Raw genomic sequence first — 22,838 nt, forward strand, 5'->3', positions numbered from 1 at the left:
CACAACAGCAGCCTTCAATATGGAGGCAAGGAGAAAGGCAGAGAGGAATATCCCAGCCACTTGTGGTTCTATTTCTCTTTATAAAATGGCAGTTCTTGCTTTTAGTCTCTGGTGAGCCATGACATTTTTCCATAAATAGTCCTCACGGGCCAGGTAGGGGGCCCTGCACCCTCAAGGAACCCATGTTGTGGCCGAACAGATTAACAAGTGAATGTCTATGTAGGAAGTGCTACTGAGAGGAATGAGCACACTGGAACACAGAAGGGGGAAAGGCCCTTGGGCCACTCAGGGGGAGGAGACCTGTGGCAAGTACACAAGGAAAGCTGCACAAGGAGTAAGGTCAAAGCAAATTGGGAAGTTGGAGGGTAAAGAGCACTCTGGTGAAGGATACATATGCATACAGAGGCAATAGTGTTCAGAGAACCCTAAGTACTTCAGTATGGCTCAAGCCACTCTGGAAGGCAAAGGAAGGGAATGAGAAGAGGTGACACTGGACAGGTGAGCATCAAAGAAAGGCCTGATAAGAAACAGGAAGGAACTTGAGCTTTCTCCCCAGGGCAATGGATAAACATACCCCAAAACACTCCTCCACCATCCCCCAACCCTGCTGATCATTTGTAGTCTTTCTTAACAAGGGGAATAAACATTAAAATATAAAATTAAAATGTATTTTTCAAGGAATGTTTTCCTACCTGCCAAGCCTTGAGTTCAGGTTTCTGGGATTCCCCTGCTACAATTGATGAAACCACTAACACCTAAAGCAGTATAAGGAATGCAAGTGATGTCATTAACTATAACAAATGATACACAGAAGCCTGAACGCAGGACTTTCACTGTAGGACTTCTAAACCCATTTCTAAATAGTTAGGTTAGTTCAAATATTGAAAACCAGTTTCTAAAATATGATTCTAAGTAGTAACTAAATGTATCTAACAGAAGGTACATTTTGAGCTACCACAACCTGCAAAATTTCAAGAAACAGCATGAAAAAATGAAAGACCACCCTCAAAAGAAAAAAATGTGATCATTAATTGTAACCCCATATTTTATATTTATACCATCATATTTGTCACTGTGAATAAACTGAGAAGTAGGTATCACTTTGGTTTGTGACCTCTCATAAGATGGCAATCAGATTTAAAAACAAAACAAAACACATGAGTAGTCTATAAGCCTAACCAGAGAAAACACCCAAAACACCAACTGTGACATCTGGGTCAAAGAAATTCCTTTTAATATAATTCAAAGTGATAAATATTTCTTACCCTCTGGACTTTTGTACTGTTAGGTTGAGAAAAATGAGTACTGTTTTCCTTTATATCTATATGTTTTTTTTCTTCTGGGGGAGTAGGTCCAACCCTTGAGTTACTGGAAGGTAGGGAATTTGGTGGCATGATTTCCTTGGTAAAAAACAAAACACAAAAGGGAAAAGAGAACCAATTTACAAGACTGTATTTAGCCCCATTTTTGTATCAATGATCATATAAGAATACAAATTATTGTAAACATTTTTGGCAGAAATAATTAGAGAATGCAAATATTATGCAGTAACCCCCCCAAAACATCAAACATCAGCTAAAAGAACCTTTCACAAAGGGAAAGACTAGATAATATGTGAAAATATGGCAAAATTTGACCTTTATCTGGTAGGCAAGGTACCGCTTCCCAGTAGCAATGACCAGCTGAAGAGTCAGGTGCCACTGAAAACACTGAATAATATGAATTTGGGGGGATTTTATTTTAAACAATATCGTTGTACAGAAGAGCACACCCTTACCTCCCCCAACCCACATAAATTCTTTAAAGGTTGCTACCAAAAACCATATATTCATGAAGATGAAAGTGAGGGTTATAAAATTTAATGACTGGGAAGAGATTACTATGCCCAGATAAAAACGTAAAGAACAGAAAATAAACACACATACACACAAACTAAAAAAGACAAAGGATAAAAGCCAGAAGACCTGATTAGTGTCCCAACTTGGTCTCTGTCAGCAACATCAAAGTTATATTTGAAAAGTGCCTTATACTCTTTTTAGAATTTATGGCCATCCATTTTAAAGCCTGAGAAAGATTTGAAGGCATTCAAGTGACTAGTCCCAAGTCACTATCCGGCTACAACAATGACTAGCATGACTATCAGAATTTTTATATTCCTAGCATGTGCATACCATACTACAGAGGCCTCTAAATTAACATGTTGAAAAAAAAACAGTAAGAAACTTCTATCAGACAAACCAGAAACACATGCACTATCACATACCTCTTCTTGTGGAACACTTTTCTCATTTTCGGCTTCAATTCTCACCCTCACAACTCCTGACTTGTCCACAATTTCCTGAATCAGTTTTCCATTTTTTCCTATTACTTTGCCTAAGAAATGAGTAATTCATGTTTGGTTTTAAAAACATTTATCTCAAACCAGTAAGCGTACCCCACTGCAAACTATCACATAAAACGTAAGATTTCAAAACCAAAACAGAAACTCTTTTCAAAAAGACAAGAGTTAAACAGGCTTTCTGTTTATTAGGTTGTCTGTCACTGTTTAAACTACTTTGGTCAAGTATCAGAGGTATTTAAATCTCATGAATTGATGGGATAATTTTGAATTTTTAAGGAAGTTTGAAGATAGGCTCTTATTTTGCCTAAAAGGGTCTACTTGAAACTTGCTGGTACACTGGTGTATATCACTCTTTCTGCAAAGTTCTATGAAAAGAAATAAGGGAAAGGACAGATAATAGAAAATACATTTGCTTATTCATTTGGCAATTTTAGCTCTGTCTGTACCTGATTTAAATCTGCTTCTTTACCCATGATAAATATTTTTAGAATTTTATATGTCACATTTATAAAAGATACTCCAAGTTTAAAAGGGACTTAGGCAGCTGTACATACATCTAAAAGAAGTACACATTTTCCAGGCCAATATGTTAACATAATATTACTCCTATGTATCACTCATAGATTGTATCAGTATATTAAAAGGTGAAGTGTGACTTCTTAATCTTTTATTAGCCACAGAATAGAAGATTAAGAAATCAGACTTTATTAAGATAACTCAAAACTATAATGAAAAAACTTAAAAACCAGTTCAAGATTAATTATTATTCAATACCATCTGTTAAAACTACAAAGACTTTGAATACTGGTAATAAATAGGCATTCTTTCCCTCATTTTAGAAAACTCAGTCATACCCTTTAACTGGGAAATGACTGCTTTCACAGCCATCATAATCCATTAGTGTAAAGCAAGACCCTGCAAATAAAAGAACTACTGGTTCCAGAAGTCTACATGTGAATTCCATCAGCTTCTGAGTACTTTCCTAAGGTACCTAAAAAGCACCCTTATACTGGCCAAGACCATCATGTGCTTGTCCCAGTATCTCCTCTAAGGCAGGGATGGGGAAAAATCTGGAAGCCAAAATTTTCTTTGAGTCAATGCTACAGAAGAAACCAGGGAAAGCGTCACAACAGGAACTTGTGGTTCTTCTCATCAGCATTACCCCGGCACTCCAGCCACATAAGAAAGCCTCATTCGCCCTTATAACCTCTTCTAACTGCTCATTGGTCAGGGAACAGAACTGACATTAAATCAGGACTCCTGATATAGGCAGGTCCTTTTGTCAATTATTTCTGCTACTCCTGTCTTCAAATGAAGAGAGGTTTTTACACGGTGTTGTCCCACCCAGTTTGTTTTTAATCTGTAAAACTTATTATATTTTCATGAATTAATATGATTTTTAAAAAGGTCTCAATGAGTCAGGAAAAAGAAAATTGAGCTTGGCACATGTTGCTGTTAATAGCTTAACCATCCTAAGTATTGTGTTAACTATAATTAACAGAATAATTAAACCAATTCACTGTCAAAGTTGATGAAAAACAAGCAAATTTTTAGAAAAGAATGACAAATCCATGTACGTGCTAGACAGAGTTTGTGAAAAATAAAGAGATCATAAATCATACTGTGGGACTCAAAGAAAACTTATGCAATACTAATTAGACATCTCCCTAAAGATGTGCCCTGCCAACTCTCTTACACAAAAATGCTTTCTGAAAACTCTCAACATTCCAATCTCTAAAAGAGACTTGCTTTATTTTATTCACCAGAAACAAAAGAAAACTGAGGCTGATTGTACTTCAGCAGGCCTTCTGGTGAAAGGTTACTGTTGGAACCCTCTTCTCTTCAGGTATGACCAGAGGTAGAATCTATTTTTAATAACAGATAATGCAATTCTATATACCACATGGTTATTTCTCAATCCCAACTGACAGCTTACTACAATTTTGCTCTACTGAACTGGATGGAATTGATCTAAATGAGGAGGAGATAAGAGAAGTAACATTTACAGAGTCCCATACTATGTTCAAAGCTTCTCTAAACCTTTCTATCAACATCTTCCTGTTTAGTTATCATGGCAACTCTATGAGGTGGACACTATTATTCACATTTTTTGGAGGTAAGGAAAATAAAATTCAAGGGGGTGGAGTCAGTTACAAGGTCAAATTACCAAAAAGTGAGGTAGGGACCGAAATCTACATTCAACTCCAACACCTAAGAACTTTCCCCTAGAGGCATCATGCCCACCTCCCAGATGAACTGTAGTGAATGACTCGAACACAAAGTTTCTGTTTGATAATTACTGAAAAAACTGTCTACTGGCTATATAAGAATTTTTAAATTTAAAACAACGTTTCTAACTATAAAATGTATACAATTGCTTGGCAAACTGTAACTAAAAGGAAAATAAGCATCATTCAAAACCCCACTTATCCTGAGGTAAAAAGGACAGTGCTACACACACACAAAACTGTGTCCAAGTTACCTCAATAACATCACATTCTTTAGCTGTCTGTACAACACAGCTGAATGAATAATTCTGCATTAACTTCACTGGTATTTACCCTTGAACTAATTTTATTCAAGAGAAAAATATTATTCCAAGTGTTTTTAATGGCACAGGAAGATGTTTATTAATTCTATGCTGACAAAAAATTAAAGCAGGCTAAGCAGGACTGAAACTATGGGAACAAAATGCATAGAAGTTCTTATTTTCTTGTTCTTTAAACTTTGCAAAGGGCATGCATTACTTTTTATAATCAGTTGTGGTTTCAAGTTCAGTAAATTAAAAATGTATAGGCACTATGTCCCAATTTTATGTATAAAGACATAGGTAGTATTCTTGATTAAAAAAAAAAAAAACACAACCAAAAACCTGCAACTGGCTTGGTATGTTCTGCTAAAGAGATCTTCAGCATTTGAGAATATTGGTAGAGAGTTTCTGGTATTTGCTGGTACCTGTGATGATGATAGTAATGAAACAGAAGTATTCTAAGTCAAAATGAAGAACTACCACTGGTGTTGCAAAAATCCCCAGAGACATTCAGAGTTACTTTTAGCTTTGCAACTCATTAGATTTAAGTAACCTACATTCAGATTCTCAATTCAGAGATAATTCAGAATGCTATCATTTTATAGTCCCATCAGAGAGATCAAATAAATACAAATATCCTCCATATTATAAAGCCCTCAAATGTCATTCATCTTGAAAAAAAAAATGGTTTAAGATCTTTTTTTTTAAAGATTTATTTATTTGAGAGAGAGAGAATACACAGGGGGTAAGGGCAGAGGGAGAGATTCCCAAGCAGATTCTGTACAGCGCACAGAGCCCAATGTAGGGCTCAATCCCACAACTCCAAGGTCACCAAATAAATGAGCTGAGACCAAGAGTTTGGATGTTTAACCGAGTGAACCACTCAGACGTCCCTGAAGATTTATTTATTCGACAGAGAGAGAGCACACAGGAGTGTGAGCGGGGGAGACAGAAAGAGGGGGAGACAAGCAAACTCCCCGCTGAGCACAGAGCCTGACATGGGACCTCGATCTCACGATGTTTAGTTCATGACCTGAGTCGAAATCAAGAGTTGGATGCCTAACTCACTAAGCCATTCAGGTGTCCCTTGAAAAAATGTTTAATTTTAAGACACAGAAACTACACACTGAAGAGGCTGTACAAAATTTATTCTTCTAGGCTCTAACAGGTTTGAACTAGGAAAGCAGTGTCTTCTGTATACCTTCTAATTTTTGAGTATCATATTTGTCAAATATTTTCTGTATACTGTAACAACAGACCATATTTCAAAGATTAAGCTTCAATTAAATGACTCTCCAAGTGAGTGAACATGGAATTCTAGCAGAATAACTGAACTATTTCCCTAATTGGTGTGTTTGTAGTGCATGTCAACAGTAATTTCTGACTCACCGACCAAGTTCCTTGGAACTTGTATGACATCTTCAGCAAATTCAAGAAAGCTTCTAGCCTTTTTCACTGCATCCTGATCCTAACAACAAAGGGGAAAAGATTTAAGATAAAAGATGAGCCTTATGAAATACTCTTTGTTATTTTAGAAAAAAACTACATAGTAAAATATTTACCTCTCCATAAATATGAAATGTGCAGGTGTCTTCATCTAGATCGATAGCAGTGACCCCAGGTACTTTTCTAGCTTGCTGAATATTAGCACCATGAGTACCAATAGCTAGACCCATCAGATCTTCTCGTACGATAAATTGTTCATGAAACCTTGAGGCAAGCTGCCTTGAACTCTGAAGAAAAATGCACGTCTGATTAATATGCTTTATCAACTATCAAGGCAACTATATTTAGGTCAGCCATATAAATAATCTTGACCCTATGTATCAGGGGCCTATAAATTAGTTTCAATTGTAAACTAAAAGATTTTAGAAAACACCTCCCACAGCATAAGCACTTTTTAGGTTACTGAAGGTCTATACCATCTGATATATTTGTTAATAGGAAAGGGCTTCTCGTCAACCTATTTTCAAGGCTGCCGTAGGTAACCAATAACATCAATAACGTAGTATTAAGCAGATAAAAGGTTCTCAAATAAAAACCAGCCCACCGGATCTGACAGACTCAATGTTATTTAAGTAAAAAAAAAAAAAAATTTAAATACCATCTTTATAGAAAATTGAATTCACTTCATTTTTATTAAAGGATATCAGTACATATACATTTTTTTCAGTTTTCTTCTGGAAACTGCTCCATTTATTTAACTTATCATTAGATATTGTGGTCTAGATATCCATCCCTCTCATGAAGTGGAGATATTAAAATACTTTCCTTCTCCCACCTCCCCAACCTGAGGAATGGAATCATAAAAATTGTTGGTGCAGTCATGAAATCAAATGATTATAGAATGCCAAAGATTTACATCTTATCTTGCATATGCACCTGGAACCTAATATGAGAGTCTGTAAGACCTTGTGATCTGGATCCACAAGTATGATGAATTCTTTCAAATATTCAGTAATGACTGAAATATGTTACAGTCAACACCCCAAACTTGTGGATAATTGCTCTCTCTTTAAACAGCATTATCAAAATTTAATGTTTTGTTCTAGCATGCCATAAATGAAAACCAAACATATTAGTGGCTCATGTTGAAAATGGAAATTTCTTATCTGAATATGTGGATCTCTTTAATATTAGTAGTGAGGAAAGATAGGCATGCACACTAGTTTCTCAGTCTTCAACATACCGACTAACTGGAATGTATGAGTGTTAACTACTGTAAACAATTTTAAAAAGTCTAATAACCATTTTGTAGATAAGAGTTAACAAAATGTATGAAATATTCCTAGGATTTTTCAAGAAGTCTTGTTTTTTGAATCCTGGTTCATTCACCTGGTTTATTCTTTTCACTGATAATTCACTGATAAATGGTAAACCAAAGGTACCATAACAGATCATTTAAGAAGTATTAGATGTTTAAGAAGAGGCATGGGTATATTTTCCATAATACTCACAATGACAGTAAGGAGGCTGTTCAGGCCTGAAAGTTATGAAAGAATTGCTCAAGAAACCACAAATGTGTGAACATAGGGACATCAAGAAAGAATGAGAGTAAAAACCATTTAAACAGACCTCCATGGCCATAAGGAAAACAGTAACAAAACAAGATGTGAGTGTCTTCTCTCTTGCTGAGAGTTCAGCAATCACACATCAAGTGGGAAGGTGGCAAGTTTCATAGGGTTTTATGAGACTAAAGCCTTGACTACCTTCTCTCTTAATATGCAATTTGGAACTTTTTTTTTCTTTATTATTTCATCTGCATGGTGTTTTCCCTCTATGAAATGAATAATGATGAAGAACTCTGGAATCTGACAGTAATACCTTTGAGTTGGGACATTAAAATCCATTTAGTTTCTATGGTTATGGATGGAAGTACTAGACAGTTAACAATGAAAATAAATGTATGGTGATGGAAATTACTGGAAGATTAATAAAAGTAGATAAAATGCACCTGAAGAGACGAAATAGTAAGTTAGGGAAATAGCCTCTGGCAGGAATCTGAAGACAGGAGTTTTAAAGAGTGACAACCAATTAGAATGAAGAAGTTCTATACCCTTTTAAACAGAGATAAACATACATAATGAAAGGAATATGATTAGATACTTAAATACTCTCTAGTACTTAAATGACAACATGTTATATGGAAGAAGCATTGCCTCATTTTATTAACAGCTTTGATGAACTTCCAGAAAAAGTGAGTTGACCAGAAGTTCCTTAATATAATCAACTGCTGGTTAATTCTGAAACCTTAGCCATGAAAAACTTTAATATGATTAGGCGCTATATAATTTAATTTTTCAAAATATAAAATATAGGGAATTGCTAAGACACAGTAAATAAAGGACAACCTGCCCATATTCAAGTTTTGAAACTCCACAGTTACCATTTCTAGATAGCCTTACAAGCAGCACTAGGGAAAGCCACATACCTCTAGCTGCTTACTGGCTTCTTCATTTCTCAGTATCAGAGACAGCTTAGTGCGCAGACTCCGAAAGTGCATGTCAATTAACATGTGTGCTCGTTTCGAGGTGACTTCATTGATAGACTAAGGATATTTAAATTAACACTATTATTATCAAACTAAATACTCCAAATGAAGTACATCAAAAGAGACAAGTCAAAATCACTCACCAAAATGACAAGCTGATAATTCTCTGGATCGTAAGTTACAGAAAAGGCACCAACTGCCTTTTTAAAGTCCTTATGTGCCGATTCTTTGGCACACCTAGAAATAAAAAGAATATCCACTGTGAAATTAAGATGAATGATTGTGAACTACTGGCATTAAGTCTATGCAGAGACTTATATTTAGTAGAAGTATGAATTCATACTAAACATGATACACAAAAAAGGCTGTTTCTGTTTAACAGTTTAGTTCCTTTGCTGGACATCCCTGAAATACTTTTAGCCCACTCAAGTATTTGATTACAGAGAAAGGTTCCTTTGCTGTCCACCTCTGTCATACTCAGCCAAATCAAACATCTGAGATTACAGAGAAACGAAAAAACTAGTTATGCTTTTAAGGGATCGCTAGTGGTCATAGACTACCAAAGGTGGCATTATTTAGGACAGTCACTCTCCTCTGAATCTTCCTTATTTCAGGTACATATGATTAGTAATTTTCTTAACTGTTGAAAACTTTTGGGGATAGCTACATGTTACCTAGTTTTATTCTGCTGCTCCTTTTCACAGAAAAACTGCGGACCAATTTAAGGGAAAGAAGGAAATGTATATGAATCAGAAAGCACAAAAATTTACACATATATGTAATCACTTGAAAAAGCAGGATTTCTATGCACTTTGAATTTCAAGTTAATGTTTATCTAAAGTGTGACACATCCAAAGCAAACTCATTACAGCCCCCCTTAGGAAACCTTTAAAAAGGAATTTCTCACCTAAAAGAGTCTTTAAGCATAACTCCAGCCCAGGGATTATAAAACTGAGACAACCTTTGGAAGCTTCTTTACTCTACTCATTACATATTTATCTGGGGATATTAAGATCTACACTAGTCATTTTTCAAAATTTCAAAATTCTATGAACGAAGTTTATTTCTGCACTACTTCTGCAAACCATTTTTGCCAAAGTTCGTTGAATTTGAAAATTGATATTATTTTAAAATTTATATTCTTTTAAATTAACTGCCTATCACCTGTAAGTTCTCAGCATTTCTTGCATATTAACTTACATTTGTCTTAAGTCTTCTGGCACGTCCAGTTTGATTTTATGGAAAGTATCTTTCGTGGCAGGTTTGTTGGGATTAACTGATCTCAGACGTTCAATTGTGACAATTTCATTGTATGTAGCATCACATGCTGCATATTCTATCACATAAAACTGATAGAAACAGATAAAAGTCATTCCTGGTCATAGTTTTTAAATTAAGAACAATAAGCTCTACCTATACAGTTATTTTTAAGTTCTCTAGAAGGATGAAAAAACTCTATTTGATCAATTAACTAAAATACACAAAACATACTGAACATGTAGAGAAAACATTTTAATAAAATGACTCAAGTCAGATATTAATTTAAAATAGAAATCCACACTGAAATGTTAATACCTGGGTTTAGAAAAGGCAAACAGTACAAAAATTTTTAAATATGCAGTTTCCTACCTCACCCTTTATCATCCTCACTTTAGCTAACCACCAACAGCAAGGCTCTTTTTCATTTGCTCTGGAATAAACCTACACAAAAATTACAACATAGATTATTTCATAATTAGCATCATTCAGAAATCTATAGATTATCAGACATTGAAGAAAATTCTTAAAATGAGCCAGGTGTCTTGCAAACCCGTATGCTGTATGCCTTAAAGCAGACTGCAACACTACAGATACATAATCAGAAACTACTTGATTACCTGGGAGAGCCCTGAACAAAGCACCTTCCTATTTTCTGTTTCAGATCAATAATAATCAGTCCCCTGCATATGAATGCTCAAGAAAAGCAGATTGCTCATAAACCTGGGCATACTTGCCTTGGATACTCTGTCAACTATGAAAATGTATCTAAAACTGTATAAGCTTATTTTTGTTTTACTCTGGTAGGTAAATAACTGACTGGAAGTTATTGACTTGGCCTACTGCCTGGTCACTAAAGGGGTAAGGGCCGCTGACCACCTGAACCCACTAAGGATACCACTCTGGCATTCATGTCTCCTGGTGCCTAAATAAACAAATCCTTGGTCACTCCCTGGTCTCCTGTCCCCTTTCTCACTCCACTAAAATGGACAACTATAGGCTGGCAATCCTCTGGATACAACCTTCCTGCTCTCGCACACTGGATCATTTCTTCTAACTGATCTCTCTGGTGACCACGTTAAAGTCCACTTACAACGTGCAGCACGGAACCTTTTGTGAAGACACCAGCAAATCAAGGATAATGGGAAAAGAGATGGCATAGTATATATGGAGAGACAGACAGAAATACTCAGAAACAGAAAGCAGGGAGGAGAGGAGATAGAGCTCAGAGCCTAAGGCTGATGAGTAACTCAAGGCTCCAATTCTTGTCTCCCTTTTACAACTGAAGTTACATAGTGACTAAACATAGCTTAACCTACCTTTCTCTCTTGTCCTATCACTTATTCTCAATTCTGCTCTAGCCAGGGAAATAACCTCAGTTAATTGTTATGTAATACAGTGAGGTCGTCCTAGCAACAGGACCTCACTGGTCCCCCACATGTCATGTGATTAAGTTGGGGGAAAAGTTCCCTTAATCCATCACTATTATGAGCATTCCTGATACAGACACACCAGAAGACCCAGTGTCTTGTGTCCCTTTTTACAACCTAAGTTAATGGTTATACAATACAGTGACTAATACAACTTAATTTAACCTACCTTTCCCTCTTGCCACCACCCAGGCCTTTCAACTCTACCTAGAGCAATAACCTCCGTTATGTATCACTGTGAAGCAATAAAGTAAGACCACTCTAGCAACAGCATCTCATTGGCTACCACCTGTCATGTGACTCAGTTGGAAAAAAACATCTGCATTGCCCACCCCAACATTATTAGAGCGTTTCTAACATACAGACCAAATGTCCTTGCCTTCAGGAAGCTTGGAGTCTCCTGGGGTAGTGGACAACTAATGGTCCTTAAATGTAGACAATGTTTTTGTTTCCTAATAGGATCCCTCACAACACCAAGCCCAGTCCCTTATACCTAGTAGGTACTGAGTACATTTCTGGTAATTACATAGTACTTTTTCTACTCCACTTTAGAAGACGGACGAACACAGGCCTGGACATTCAGAGACCTTCCCTGAGTATTTCTCTAGAATAGTACTCTAGCCCCTAATCACCTTACATCCTCTCACTTTTTTATTCCATCTACCATAATGTTAGATACCCTGACAAGAATGTGACCTCACCAAAGGCAGAGGACTCTTCTGGTTCACTGTACCATCTGTACTCTAGCAACCACAGGAAGTAAGAATTCAAGGACCTAGTGAGCTTTACCCTATCTGTATATAAATGTCTGCTTAGCTGCTTCCTTCATACCGCAAATATTCATGACATTGCAACTATTAACAAGACATTGTGGATAAAGAAGAGAAGCAACTTAAAATGGTTTGAAAGGAGAGGCAGGAGAGGATACTACACAGACCAACTACAACATAAAGCAGACTCCAAGTGCTTTAAGTCCCAAAACAATTTTCAGTAGCTAGAGAAATTATGAACACAACGTTTTTGTTACTGTGCTTTATCTCTACAACACATTTTGGTCAAAGACATCAATGGCACATGGGGCAGGTGGTTCACAGCATGCCCAGTAAAAAAGAGGTTTTCCCTATATGTGCTTGTGTTAAAACACATAGATGGGTTTTTAATAATACACCAGAAGGATTTGTTGCTAAAGAAATTCTAGAATGCTGCTCTATCACAAGGCATTATTTCTTCTTCTTTGTAAGACTAATTCTCCTAATCCATTTTGCTTAAAATGAAGACAAACTTGTAAGCTAACAATACATTATTCAAATAAAGATTGAAAGATTGAAGGAAAGGGCAAAAGGAATTTCCCAGCAGACAAAGGAAATTAGCAGTGACTTTCAAAGATGCACCCTCAGTGCTTCTCAGGCAGCCCCATTTAAGCATTATGTAGTATATCAGATCATTATTAAGATGGCTCAATCAAAAGCACACGTCCATCATGGCTATAATTTTCAAGGTAGTTTAAGCAGTGTTAAAGACAACAGGTACAAAAGGCACAAATTAAATGCTCCCTCCTTCAGTGCTTAGTAACTTGAGGGCAGGGGAAACTTACCTCAACTTCATCACTTTCATTTATATCTTTATTATAACCTACAGGTGGTGGGAATCTCACATCATGAAAGGGAATCTGCCTCTCTGGCTGCCAGCTGCAAATAAGCAAATACATAATTAACATGCTTTCTGGTTTGATGGAAACAGTGACCACACTGCCATCAACTCTTGGTTAAGTGTGACCTTCTGTTTTTCCAGTTTAAAGAAGCAAATGCTTTTAAAACGGTCAGTGTTTTGCTGAGTGGGGCATAATAGCAATGCAGAAACATTTCAACAAAGTCTGCATGCAGCATAGCAGCCTTGTAGTTCTATTTGGAATATTCCTCTCAACACAATAGATCAACATTACAATTTTCCAAACAAGTCTTTCAGTAATTTCAACCTCTAAGAGTGCTAAATGCAAGGTACCAACAGCAATTTCCTCTGATGCTTAAATTAAATGTTAGTATCAGTAAGTGTTAGTAACATCATCACCATACTTCTACTTGCAAGAAATTTGAACCACATTCTAAGGACCACAGAAACTGGTCCTAAATGCCCTCTTAATTCCCAAGCAAAATGGGGCAGCCAGCACATCGGGAATTCACAACTCACTTTTCCCCCTTTAAATTTAAGATCCCACGAGGTGGTCAATTCTTGCCACGGGTAGTTGGCTGCTGATCAGCATGACCTGGTGGGGTCTGCTAAACCACAGAAACCCGATGGAGACAGCCTACAGGAGTTTGGTAAGTTGCCTATGTTTTTAAATTTAAAACGATATGGAACAATTTTGAAAAAACACCAAATTATTCTTTTATGTGCAAAATGATATAAAATATTAAAAGACAAACTTTGCAAAAACACTGGAAGATTCAACTGCTGAAGCAGTCACTTCTGGGTTTTTTTCCCAAAGAGCTTTCTTTAGTAAAATCCTACTAAGTGCTAATTTTTTTAAAGAAATATTGTATTTATTTATTTGAGAGCAAGCATGAGGGGGTACGTGGAGAAGGGATGACAGAGAGGGAAGAAGAGGGAAAGAATCTCAAGCAGATTTCCCACTGATACAGAGCCTTACTCGGTGCTCAATCTCAGGACCCCAAGATCATGACTTGAGGTGAAAGCAAGAGTCAGATGCTTAACCAACTGAGCCATCCAGAAGCCCCTAATTTTTTTTTTTTTAAGAAGAGCCATATATAAGGTAGGAGGGTAGGTAATTAAGTCAGAATCTGTGGAAATCTAATTAGGTTTATATTAGACTGAACCCTTTCTCTGAATTACACAATTTGAAAACTATGAAGCTTTAGAAAACACTGTCTTTACTTCAGAAAAGCCTTTTTATATTTACTGAAAATTAATAACTTTTAACAAGTCACAAATTCATTGCTAAAGGTGACTGGAAAACATAATAATACATAATATAATTTTCTGAGTTCCAAAGGAAGAATTTTAAGTGTACAGAGATGAAAATACAAATTCTTTCCTCAAAAATGTGAAATATGGGAGGTAAAAACATCGCATCTAAAATAAGCTGGTGTTACAGTAATAGGAATTGCTTTATGACTGAAAGGAAAGAAAGGGTAAATATAGTCTGAAGTTCTATAAATTTTTTTTAACAGAAAAACAAAAAGGAAACACCCAAGGAAGGGCAGAGACCACTTTGGTAGAGACCTATCATACACTAGTGATGTGCTCAAATCCAATGTTGAATCTCAAATATACTCCATGAACACAGGGAAAACAGTTTATTTGTTTCAAATTCCCAGGATGACATCTTGAAGAAAAAGTTTTATGTAGCTACAGAACAGAAGAGAATTAGGAGGTCCAAATGTAGAATAACTTTAGGTTTATAGTAGAAATCTGACTGAAAACCAAGAGAACTAATCTTATAAGTCAGTGTATTAAGCAGACACATTCTTAAATGCATGGAGGAAATGAGTGTTTGCTTAACACTTTAGATTAAAGACTACAGGAGAAATTAAAAGAGTGGCAAATAAAGATAACTCTTCCTATGTGGGAAGCAGTGTTTATCTAGTGATGGGAGCAAGCAGGTTAAGAGTAAATTACTAAGGAAAAAACTACTCTCAAGTTATCAAAGGTTCTTCTGTTAAAAGTGTGATGTTGCTATCTAGTATATAAGCATGCAAATCCATGAATAGCTGAACCAGCAGAGGCCAATTCTGGAAACTTTGGCTCTATGCATTCATAAAAAGTTATTCTATTATTCATGCTTGTATTCTGGACTGAGATTAGTCTAGAGCTGAGAACAGGATTGGGTATTCTAAATCCTTTTATCTCTGTTCCCTAAATGTGTTGCAGGCATCCAAGAGTACTACTACTGTGTCCTCTTGGTAGCTAAAAGAATCTGCTAACAGTCAAATTATAGTATGCCTGGGCCAGATACTATATTTCAACAAATTTACTGATACAATTCATGTACCATATAATCCAACCACTTGTCTATGTATAATTCAATGGTATTAAGTATATTAACAGATAGGTGCAACCATTACCAGTCAATTTTAGAACATTTTCATCACCTCAAAAGGCAATCCCGTGTCCTTGTTATGACTCCCTATCCCCCCTCCAGCCCTAAGCAACTACTAAGCTATTTCTTTTCTCTATAGGATTTGCAACCTGCTTTTGGGATACCATCAAATTCTCTTGGTACACAAAATCCAAAACATAATTGTTGACCATTCTTCAGAGTTCAATATAATATTAACATCATGACATCGACACTTTGGCTAAGGAGTTCATATGTACTTTAGCATCTTGAATGGCTACTCTGAAAATAGCCTTTATTACTACTCAAAAAATTTAGTCAACAGATTTGTCTCTCCTGATAAAATACTAACATCTATACCACTTATGTCTTCATGTAGCTAATGTTCCTAGGCTTACAAGTATTTCTATTTACTCTTCTAGCACGAAAGTTGGTTACTGCTATTACTGATTATAAATACACAAAGCAGATATAAAATAAGCTAATAAGTAAATATGATTATTCCTGATAAAATGTACTAGACAACTAAAACCATCAATTTTAGATTTAACATTATAAAACCCACATTAATTCTACCAATACCCATGAATCCATTCATTTTCACCTTGTAACAATTACAAATATTTCTATCCAAACTCTCAGTTATTAATACAGAAGAATCTGTTTTTTTCTTCACATTCAAGGGAATTGCGATGTAGGGATCAAGGTTAAATGAAAGGGATCTCTAAGGCCATTAGCGGGAAGAGTCATTCCATTGGTTTTAATACTTAGTTTTTCAGGAACTTCCTTGTCAGTAACATGAAGATCCACTCCTGAAAAACACTCAAACTAGACTTGAATTTTTTTCAACTAGTAAAAAGAACAATTAGTATAAAATAGTACAGAACCTGAACATTACAATTATATCAAGACACTTACTTGTTTTCAAATGCAACTGTTATTGAATCTTCATGAACATCCTTTACAAATGCCTGTAAGAAAAACACCGGTTAACTTCTAAGCTTAAAGATCACGTTTTTATTTAAATTTTATAGAGATACCAAACATTCCTGTTTAAGAAAAAAATGGAGCTTCATGGGACGCCTGGGTGGCTCAGTTGGTTAAGCGGCTGCCTTTGGCTCAGGTCATGATCCCAGCGTCCTGGGATCCAGTCCCACATCGGGCTCCTTCCTTGGCAGGGAGCCTGCTTCTCCCTCTGCCTCTGCCTGCCATTCTGTCTGCCTGTGCTCGCTCTCTCTCCCTCTCTCTCTCTGATAAATAAATAAAATCTTTAAAAAAAAAAAAAAGAAAAAAATGGAGCTTCAAATGAAAGTTTGTTAGTTTATGAGGATGACTCATTCATGGATCACATCTGTATCTGGCCACCTACTATGTGTAAGGCCCTGGGAATATGGACTAGTTAAAACAAAATGCTCCAGAGTTCAGCATCTAATGAAAGAGTGAGAGGGCTAAATAATTGAAAATTACAATGCAGGTGTTGAGTACAAACCTGGAGGTGCACTTTAGGCTAGAATTATTGAAAACAAAGAAATCTGTTCCATGTGCCACATGCCAATCAGTATGGATCTGTTAAAACTTATCTTCCTCTCCTTGATAAAATTTTAGGAGAATACCACAGTAAATGACTAAATATAATCTCAAGTTTAAGAATATACAAGCACACTAAATTTTCCTTAACGACAATATGCTGCTAATACCACTAAAATGTCCAATTACCAGAGTTTAATTAAATTCTCAATCTCATAGGCACTTGGAGGAAAAAAACAGTAATACAAAGTAGAGGTTTAAATCTTCTAAATCTGATGATGCAATTGCTAGTAATCTGCAGAAAGACATAACAAAAGTAATAGCTAACTAATTATCAAGAATTCTTTAAGCAGCATGCCGTCCGTAATTCTATAAAATGACATAACTAAAGTAATAGCTAACTAATTATCAAGAATTCTTTTAGGCAGCATGCTGTCCGTAATTCTATAAAATTAAGTTTTTAATAGGTGCAGGAAAGGAGGTTTTGTTTTTGTTTTGACAATTAGAGGAGTAGGATAAAACATAAGGAAACCCAAGAGGCTTTATATCTTAATTCATTTTAAAATGGCTTGAGAGATGTAAGCTTCTTACTCAAATTTGTTCTGTACATGTTTCTCTCCTTCCTTGGTTTCTCCCTGCCTGTGGGATTATGGCCAAGCTCCTTTTCTGGCTGTAAAAGGCCCTTCATGACCTAGCCCCACCCCTCACCTCTCCAAGCTTCATCTTTCACATCCCTGGAGGCAGGGATCCCCGTGCTAAACTACTTGGGCCTCTCTCCCTAAATGCTGTTCCTTCTTTCCCATTGTGCTTCCCCTCTTTTCATCTAGCTACCTCTAGTCTTTAGGTTTCAATTCAGATGTCACCACCTATGGGAAAACCCAGACTAGGTTAAATTCCGTCCTCTGCATTCTTATAGCACATCCTGTGCTTATCCCTACAATAAACTTACCCCACTGTATTATTATTACCAATTTCCCCACTAAGAGTAAAGTTCCCTAAGGTCTTATTTTATTTACTTTTAGACTTCAGAGTGACTACTAAGAACTCAATGAGTAGTTATTAAATGAACCATTGCCTAAGGGACTCCTATTCTATCCTTAGAGGAAAGACTGCATGTGTGTGAGGGGTATGTATGTTCCATTTATCAAGGAAGACAAAGTGAAGAAGGTGAGTTTCCTTACCAAACTTTGAAGGCTGGGGAAGAATTAGCCACACAAAAGGGAGTGGAGGGGGCACCTGCGTGGCTCAGTGGGTTGAGCCTCTGTCTTCGGCTCAGGTCATGATCTCAGGGTCCTGGGATCGAGCCCCGCATGGGCTCTCTGCTCAGCGGGGAGCCCTGCTTTCTCTCTCTCTCTCTGCTGCCTCTCTGCCTACTTGTGATCTCTGTCTGTCAAATACATAAATAAAATCTTTAAAAAAAAAAGAAAAAAAAAGGGAGTGGAGGATACAGGAGGCCTACCAGGTCTAAGGGGTGGGAAGGTCAGGAACAAAGGCTTTGACCTGGAGAAACAACTTAGGGTCTGGTAGAAATAAATCCTTTGTGAACAAAGAAGCCAACACAATTCAATGTGAAAAAGAACAGTGTTTTTATCAAATGGTGCCCGGGGACAACTGCATATCCATATGCAAAAAAATACATGTTTGATCCTTATCTCAGACCATATACAAAAATCAACTGAAAATGCCTGAGACCAAAAAGTAAGAGCTAGAACTATAAACAATCGATCCAATGCAAATGTCTTGGTAAACATCCTGAAAGACTTGAAGTGAAAGGATTTTTAAAAAAAAACCCTTACACTGGGACGCCTGGGTGGCTCAGTTGGTTAAGCAGCTGCCTTCGGCTCAGGTCATGATCCCAGCGTCCTGGGATCGAGTCCCACATCGGGCTCTCTGCTCAGCAGGGAGCCTGCTTCTCCCTCTGCCTCTGCCTGCCATTCTGTCTGCTTGTGCTCGCTCTCTCCCCCCCTCTCTCTGATAAATAAATAAAAATCTTAAAAAAAAAAAAAACCCTTAAACTTCTTCAACTATAAAATTAAAACTTATCAGTCAAATATTAATTAGCTGCTTCTAAGAAAAATAATCAGGTGAGGCAGGGCCTTAGAAAATATTTATATAGAAACTACAAAAACAGACACATCAATCTTCTGCAATTATGCTTAAAAGAACGAAAGAAAAGCTATGCTTAAAAAAAAAAAGAAGTTTCCTTATAAGATCAAGGTGGACTATAATGGAATCCAAGTGTTCTGCTGTGCCCAGCATGGCTAAATTATTATTTCTAAGTTAAATATGTATATATATTTCTCTAGATGTTGGCTTAGGGGGAATTAATATTTTCTTCCCATCACTTTCCCTTATTTTTCCTCAGCTGTATTTAAATCATGACTACTTTCTTCAGCAGCTTTTGAAAACTCTAGCTTAATACCAACCATGATGTTTCAGAATATACTAAATTTCATAACGGTGCATGGCCCAAGAATTTAAGGGGTCGTTTTCCTATTACTTCACCAACAGAAAGGCTTGATTTTGAGTTAAAGTTACAGGAATTGGTTACTGTTAGTTTTATAAAGCCCCGCAAATTATGAAGAATGGGAATAACAGGACTCCCCACCCCGTTTTTCCCTCCTCTTTTACTTGGTAGCTAATACCAAATTAACATCTGCTTGTGAGGGAAGGGAGTCAGTCCATCAAGGATGAAAATCAAGACTCCTATTAGGAGGTGATCCATTCTTTACCAAGAAGGCCCACTGCTTCTGTTTTCATTCTTGTCTGAAGTTTTATGTTTGTATTACTTGGCTATAATTAACATTAGCTCCATACTGTATATTACACTGAAAACGTTAAGTCCTTTAGTCAGTTAAGAGAACTTTGTTATAGCTGAGAGAGGAACTGTTCTCGCTTAATCAGGTATCTTTACAGTACTATTGCCCTTGTCTAAAACTATTCTGTCTACCATAGCAGACACTGGTCGTATGTGACCATATTTAAAGTAGTTACAATTAAATAAAAAATCAGTCTTCCAGTTACACTCACCACATTTCAGATGCTCAACTGCCACACATAGCTTAGTGTCTACTTAGTGAACAACACCGGTAGAGACCATTTCCAACACTGCAGAAAATTCCATTGGATGGAAGGGATTTAAAACATTTACAGGGGCACCTGGGTGGCTCAGCTGGTTAAGCGTCTGACTCTTGGTTTTGGCTCAGATCATGATCTCGGGGTTGTGAGATCCAGCCCCACCTTGGGCTCTGCACTGGGCATAGAGCCTGCTTAGGGTTCTCTTTTTCTCTCTCTCCCTCTATAATTAATCAACTAATTAGTAATTAGTTGATTAATTAATAAAGCATTTACAAATGTTGGGGACTGTTTTCAAACCCACCTTAAAAGTATTCTAAAAGTCAGTCTCATTGTCTCATTATTGCTGTATTTTTATTTTTCTCTCTTTGATACAAAGTTATTGCACAGTTTAATCATACTCATTCACCACATCTGCCTAGTTCCTAAAATCAAATATTCCCTCAAAGGAGGAAAGTCTGCAACTGTTGTGACTATTAACAACAAAAGCTTTCAAAGGCTTCCAAGGCAGTCCGGATGTAGAGTGTCAAAAATGGTTTGAATAATCATCACAGCCTACTAGCCCATGGCCTTCAGGTTAATGAGGCTTATCTGTATGTGGATGTTCACAGGACTATTCCAAAATCAGTCATTTTTAGTCATTGTTTGCATATTAAGTAAATACAGAAGGCAAGTAATACCTTCTTGCTGCTATAACACACTAAATAAAAGAAACTACTGGTTGATTCTGCCCTGCGCTCATACCAAGGATGCCTCTTTTGACTTCGAAGGCCTTTTTACTAAACTGTCATTCACTTCCAACAAGGGTCCCATTTTTCTGCTGCTCCTATTTTCCCCAATAACCATTCTTTGGCCACCCCTCCCTTAGCCCCACACTCCTCTGTGCCCTGGACAACCCCAGAGCACTACCACCCCACCAGCCACCAACCTGGAAAACTACATTTTGTGGTGATCCTCTGGGGAGAAGACAGATTCAGGGGACTCCTGAGAGATTACCAAAGAAGGCAGACTGAGTAATAGAATGCACAAAGGGAGCTGCACCTCATTGAATGAGAGCTAGGGATCTTACAGGAGTCCATAAACCTCGTAGTTAAGAGTTTTACTGTAAATGAGATATAGGCTCAAATTTTTGGTTCTACCAGATAAGCTGGGAGACTCAATTCCCCAAGTGGTCTCTGTGCCTCAGACTCCTCAAATACAAGTAACAAATGGATATGGGGGAACTGGACCTGCCTTCTAAGGGTCTATTACCTGCTACAATGCCCGCCTGAGACATAGATGGCACTAAATAAAATGAGAGGTAAAGCAGAGAGGGGCGTATTTTATAAAAGAGGCAGAACCATAAATAGTCTTGCAGTTGAGAAAGTTACATCTTAACAAAAGCACACTAAAAAAAGATTTAAAAATTGGGATACAAAAAGAAAAGGCTGTATCCTCAAAGATACTAAATACTGAAAGGTTATTTAGACTCTGAGAAGAAAAAAAATGTGATGAAAATCCCTGGGGTTTGAAAAAGGTGCTAAAGTTCAGTGCTAAAGACAGATACACGCTCCTCATTGGGGGAATAAGCAAGAAATCAAAAAGTCATTAAGGGATCCCAAACTTACTGGCAAATAGATCAAAGAAGCAGTTACAAATCTGTACTTATCCAAATGTGTGATGACTAGAGTTATCCAATTCAAACATTACATTATAAGGATTGATGAAACTAAGAAGTCCATCCTTATTTGGGTGAACTCTTACTCACCCTTACCCCCAATCTCACACTCCTTAGCTTAAATTCACAAATGAGTCACTGGTCACATGAGTGCTTATTGTATAGACAAAATTTCAAAGTAAGGCCCTGACCACCACTGAGAACAACTACTACATTATCACTGAAGACAACATATATGTAGGGCAATAATTCTCCTTAGAGAAAATGTAGAACACTGCAAAAAACTCCCTCCTAAAGAAAACACATAGTTCTGGAGGACAGGGGTATAGAATTCAAACCCAAGGCTTTACATATAAAGCGAGTTACCACTTTGTTACCTTTGTATGTGGGCACTAACAATATAAAGGAGTGAAAATGGAAAGGGAAAACACCAATTAACTTCAATTAACCTCATCAACAACCCTTTCAACCACAGCAAAGGGCCAGGAATACTTGAGTTGACTTGGGCACTTACCATAAATTCTGAGAAAAGTGCATGCTTTTTGATTCATCCTGACACAAAGACAACACACAGGTAGAGAGAGAATAGTAAGAACTTTCCTGTGTGCCTGTAATCTAACTTTTTAATACTTCAGTCCTTATGTGCTTCCAATGTAACAAAAGCAAATTTCATAGCAAGGTCGGAGATTTCCAGCTTTCTCTTTCTTTAGCGGGCATTCATGTGAAGAATTACCAAGTAATAATAACAAGTTACAACAGTTAATAGAAAGGAAGTTGATACATAAGCTGAGTATGTCCTGACATCTTTGTTTCCAAAAGTAAAAAGTGGTAACATCACTTTGCAACTGTACTTAAAGAATGCTAAGGAGGCGTTACAAAAACAAAACAAAATTGAAGGTTACAATGAAATTTAAAAAATGGGCAGGAAATCAAATCCAGCTCGTTTCTTCAAGCT

General features: G+C 36.8%; 1 protein-coding gene across 16 annotated transcripts in view; it reads right to left on the reverse strand.

Annotated features, from left to right (window-relative positions):
* FMR1 (FMRP translational regulator 1) overlaps positions 1-22,838 on the reverse strand; it is a 38,751-nt gene that overhangs the window by 11,513 nt on the left and 4,400 nt on the right. For 11 of the 16 annotated variants that reach the window (XM_004777942.3, XM_004777941.3, XM_004777938.3 and 8 more), the window contains exons 2-12: positions 16,543-16,595; positions 13,144-13,237; positions 10,492-10,563; positions 10,063-10,211; positions 9,006-9,099; positions 8,803-8,919; positions 6,434-6,604; positions 6,261-6,339; positions 2,264-2,373; positions 1,266-1,400; positions 693-755 (exon numbers count right to left, since the gene is read on the reverse strand). In XM_004777942.3, coding sequence (XP_004777999.1) covers positions 693-755; positions 1,266-1,400; positions 2,264-2,373; positions 6,261-6,339; positions 6,434-6,604; positions 8,803-8,919; positions 9,006-9,099; positions 10,063-10,211; positions 10,492-10,563; positions 13,144-13,237; positions 16,543-16,595 — 1,137 coding nt within the window. The remainder of the gene's footprint in view (positions 1-692; positions 756-1,265; positions 1,401-2,263; positions 2,374-6,260; positions 6,340-6,433; positions 6,605-8,802; positions 8,920-9,005; positions 9,100-10,062; positions 10,212-10,491; positions 10,564-13,143; positions 13,238-16,542; positions 16,596-22,838) is intronic. The other 5 variants (XM_004777943.3, XM_004777939.3, XM_045067993.1 and 2 more) reach the window with 1 other exon arrangement.

The sequence above is a fragment of the Mustela putorius genome, unplaced genomic scaffold (genome assembly GCF_011764305.1).
Source record: "Mustela putorius furo isolate JIRA1106 unplaced genomic scaffold, ASM1176430v1.1 tig00003899_pilon_pilon_pilon, whole genome shotgun sequence".
NCBI classification, from domain to species: domain Eukaryota; kingdom Metazoa; phylum Chordata; class Mammalia; order Carnivora; family Mustelidae; genus Mustela; species Mustela putorius.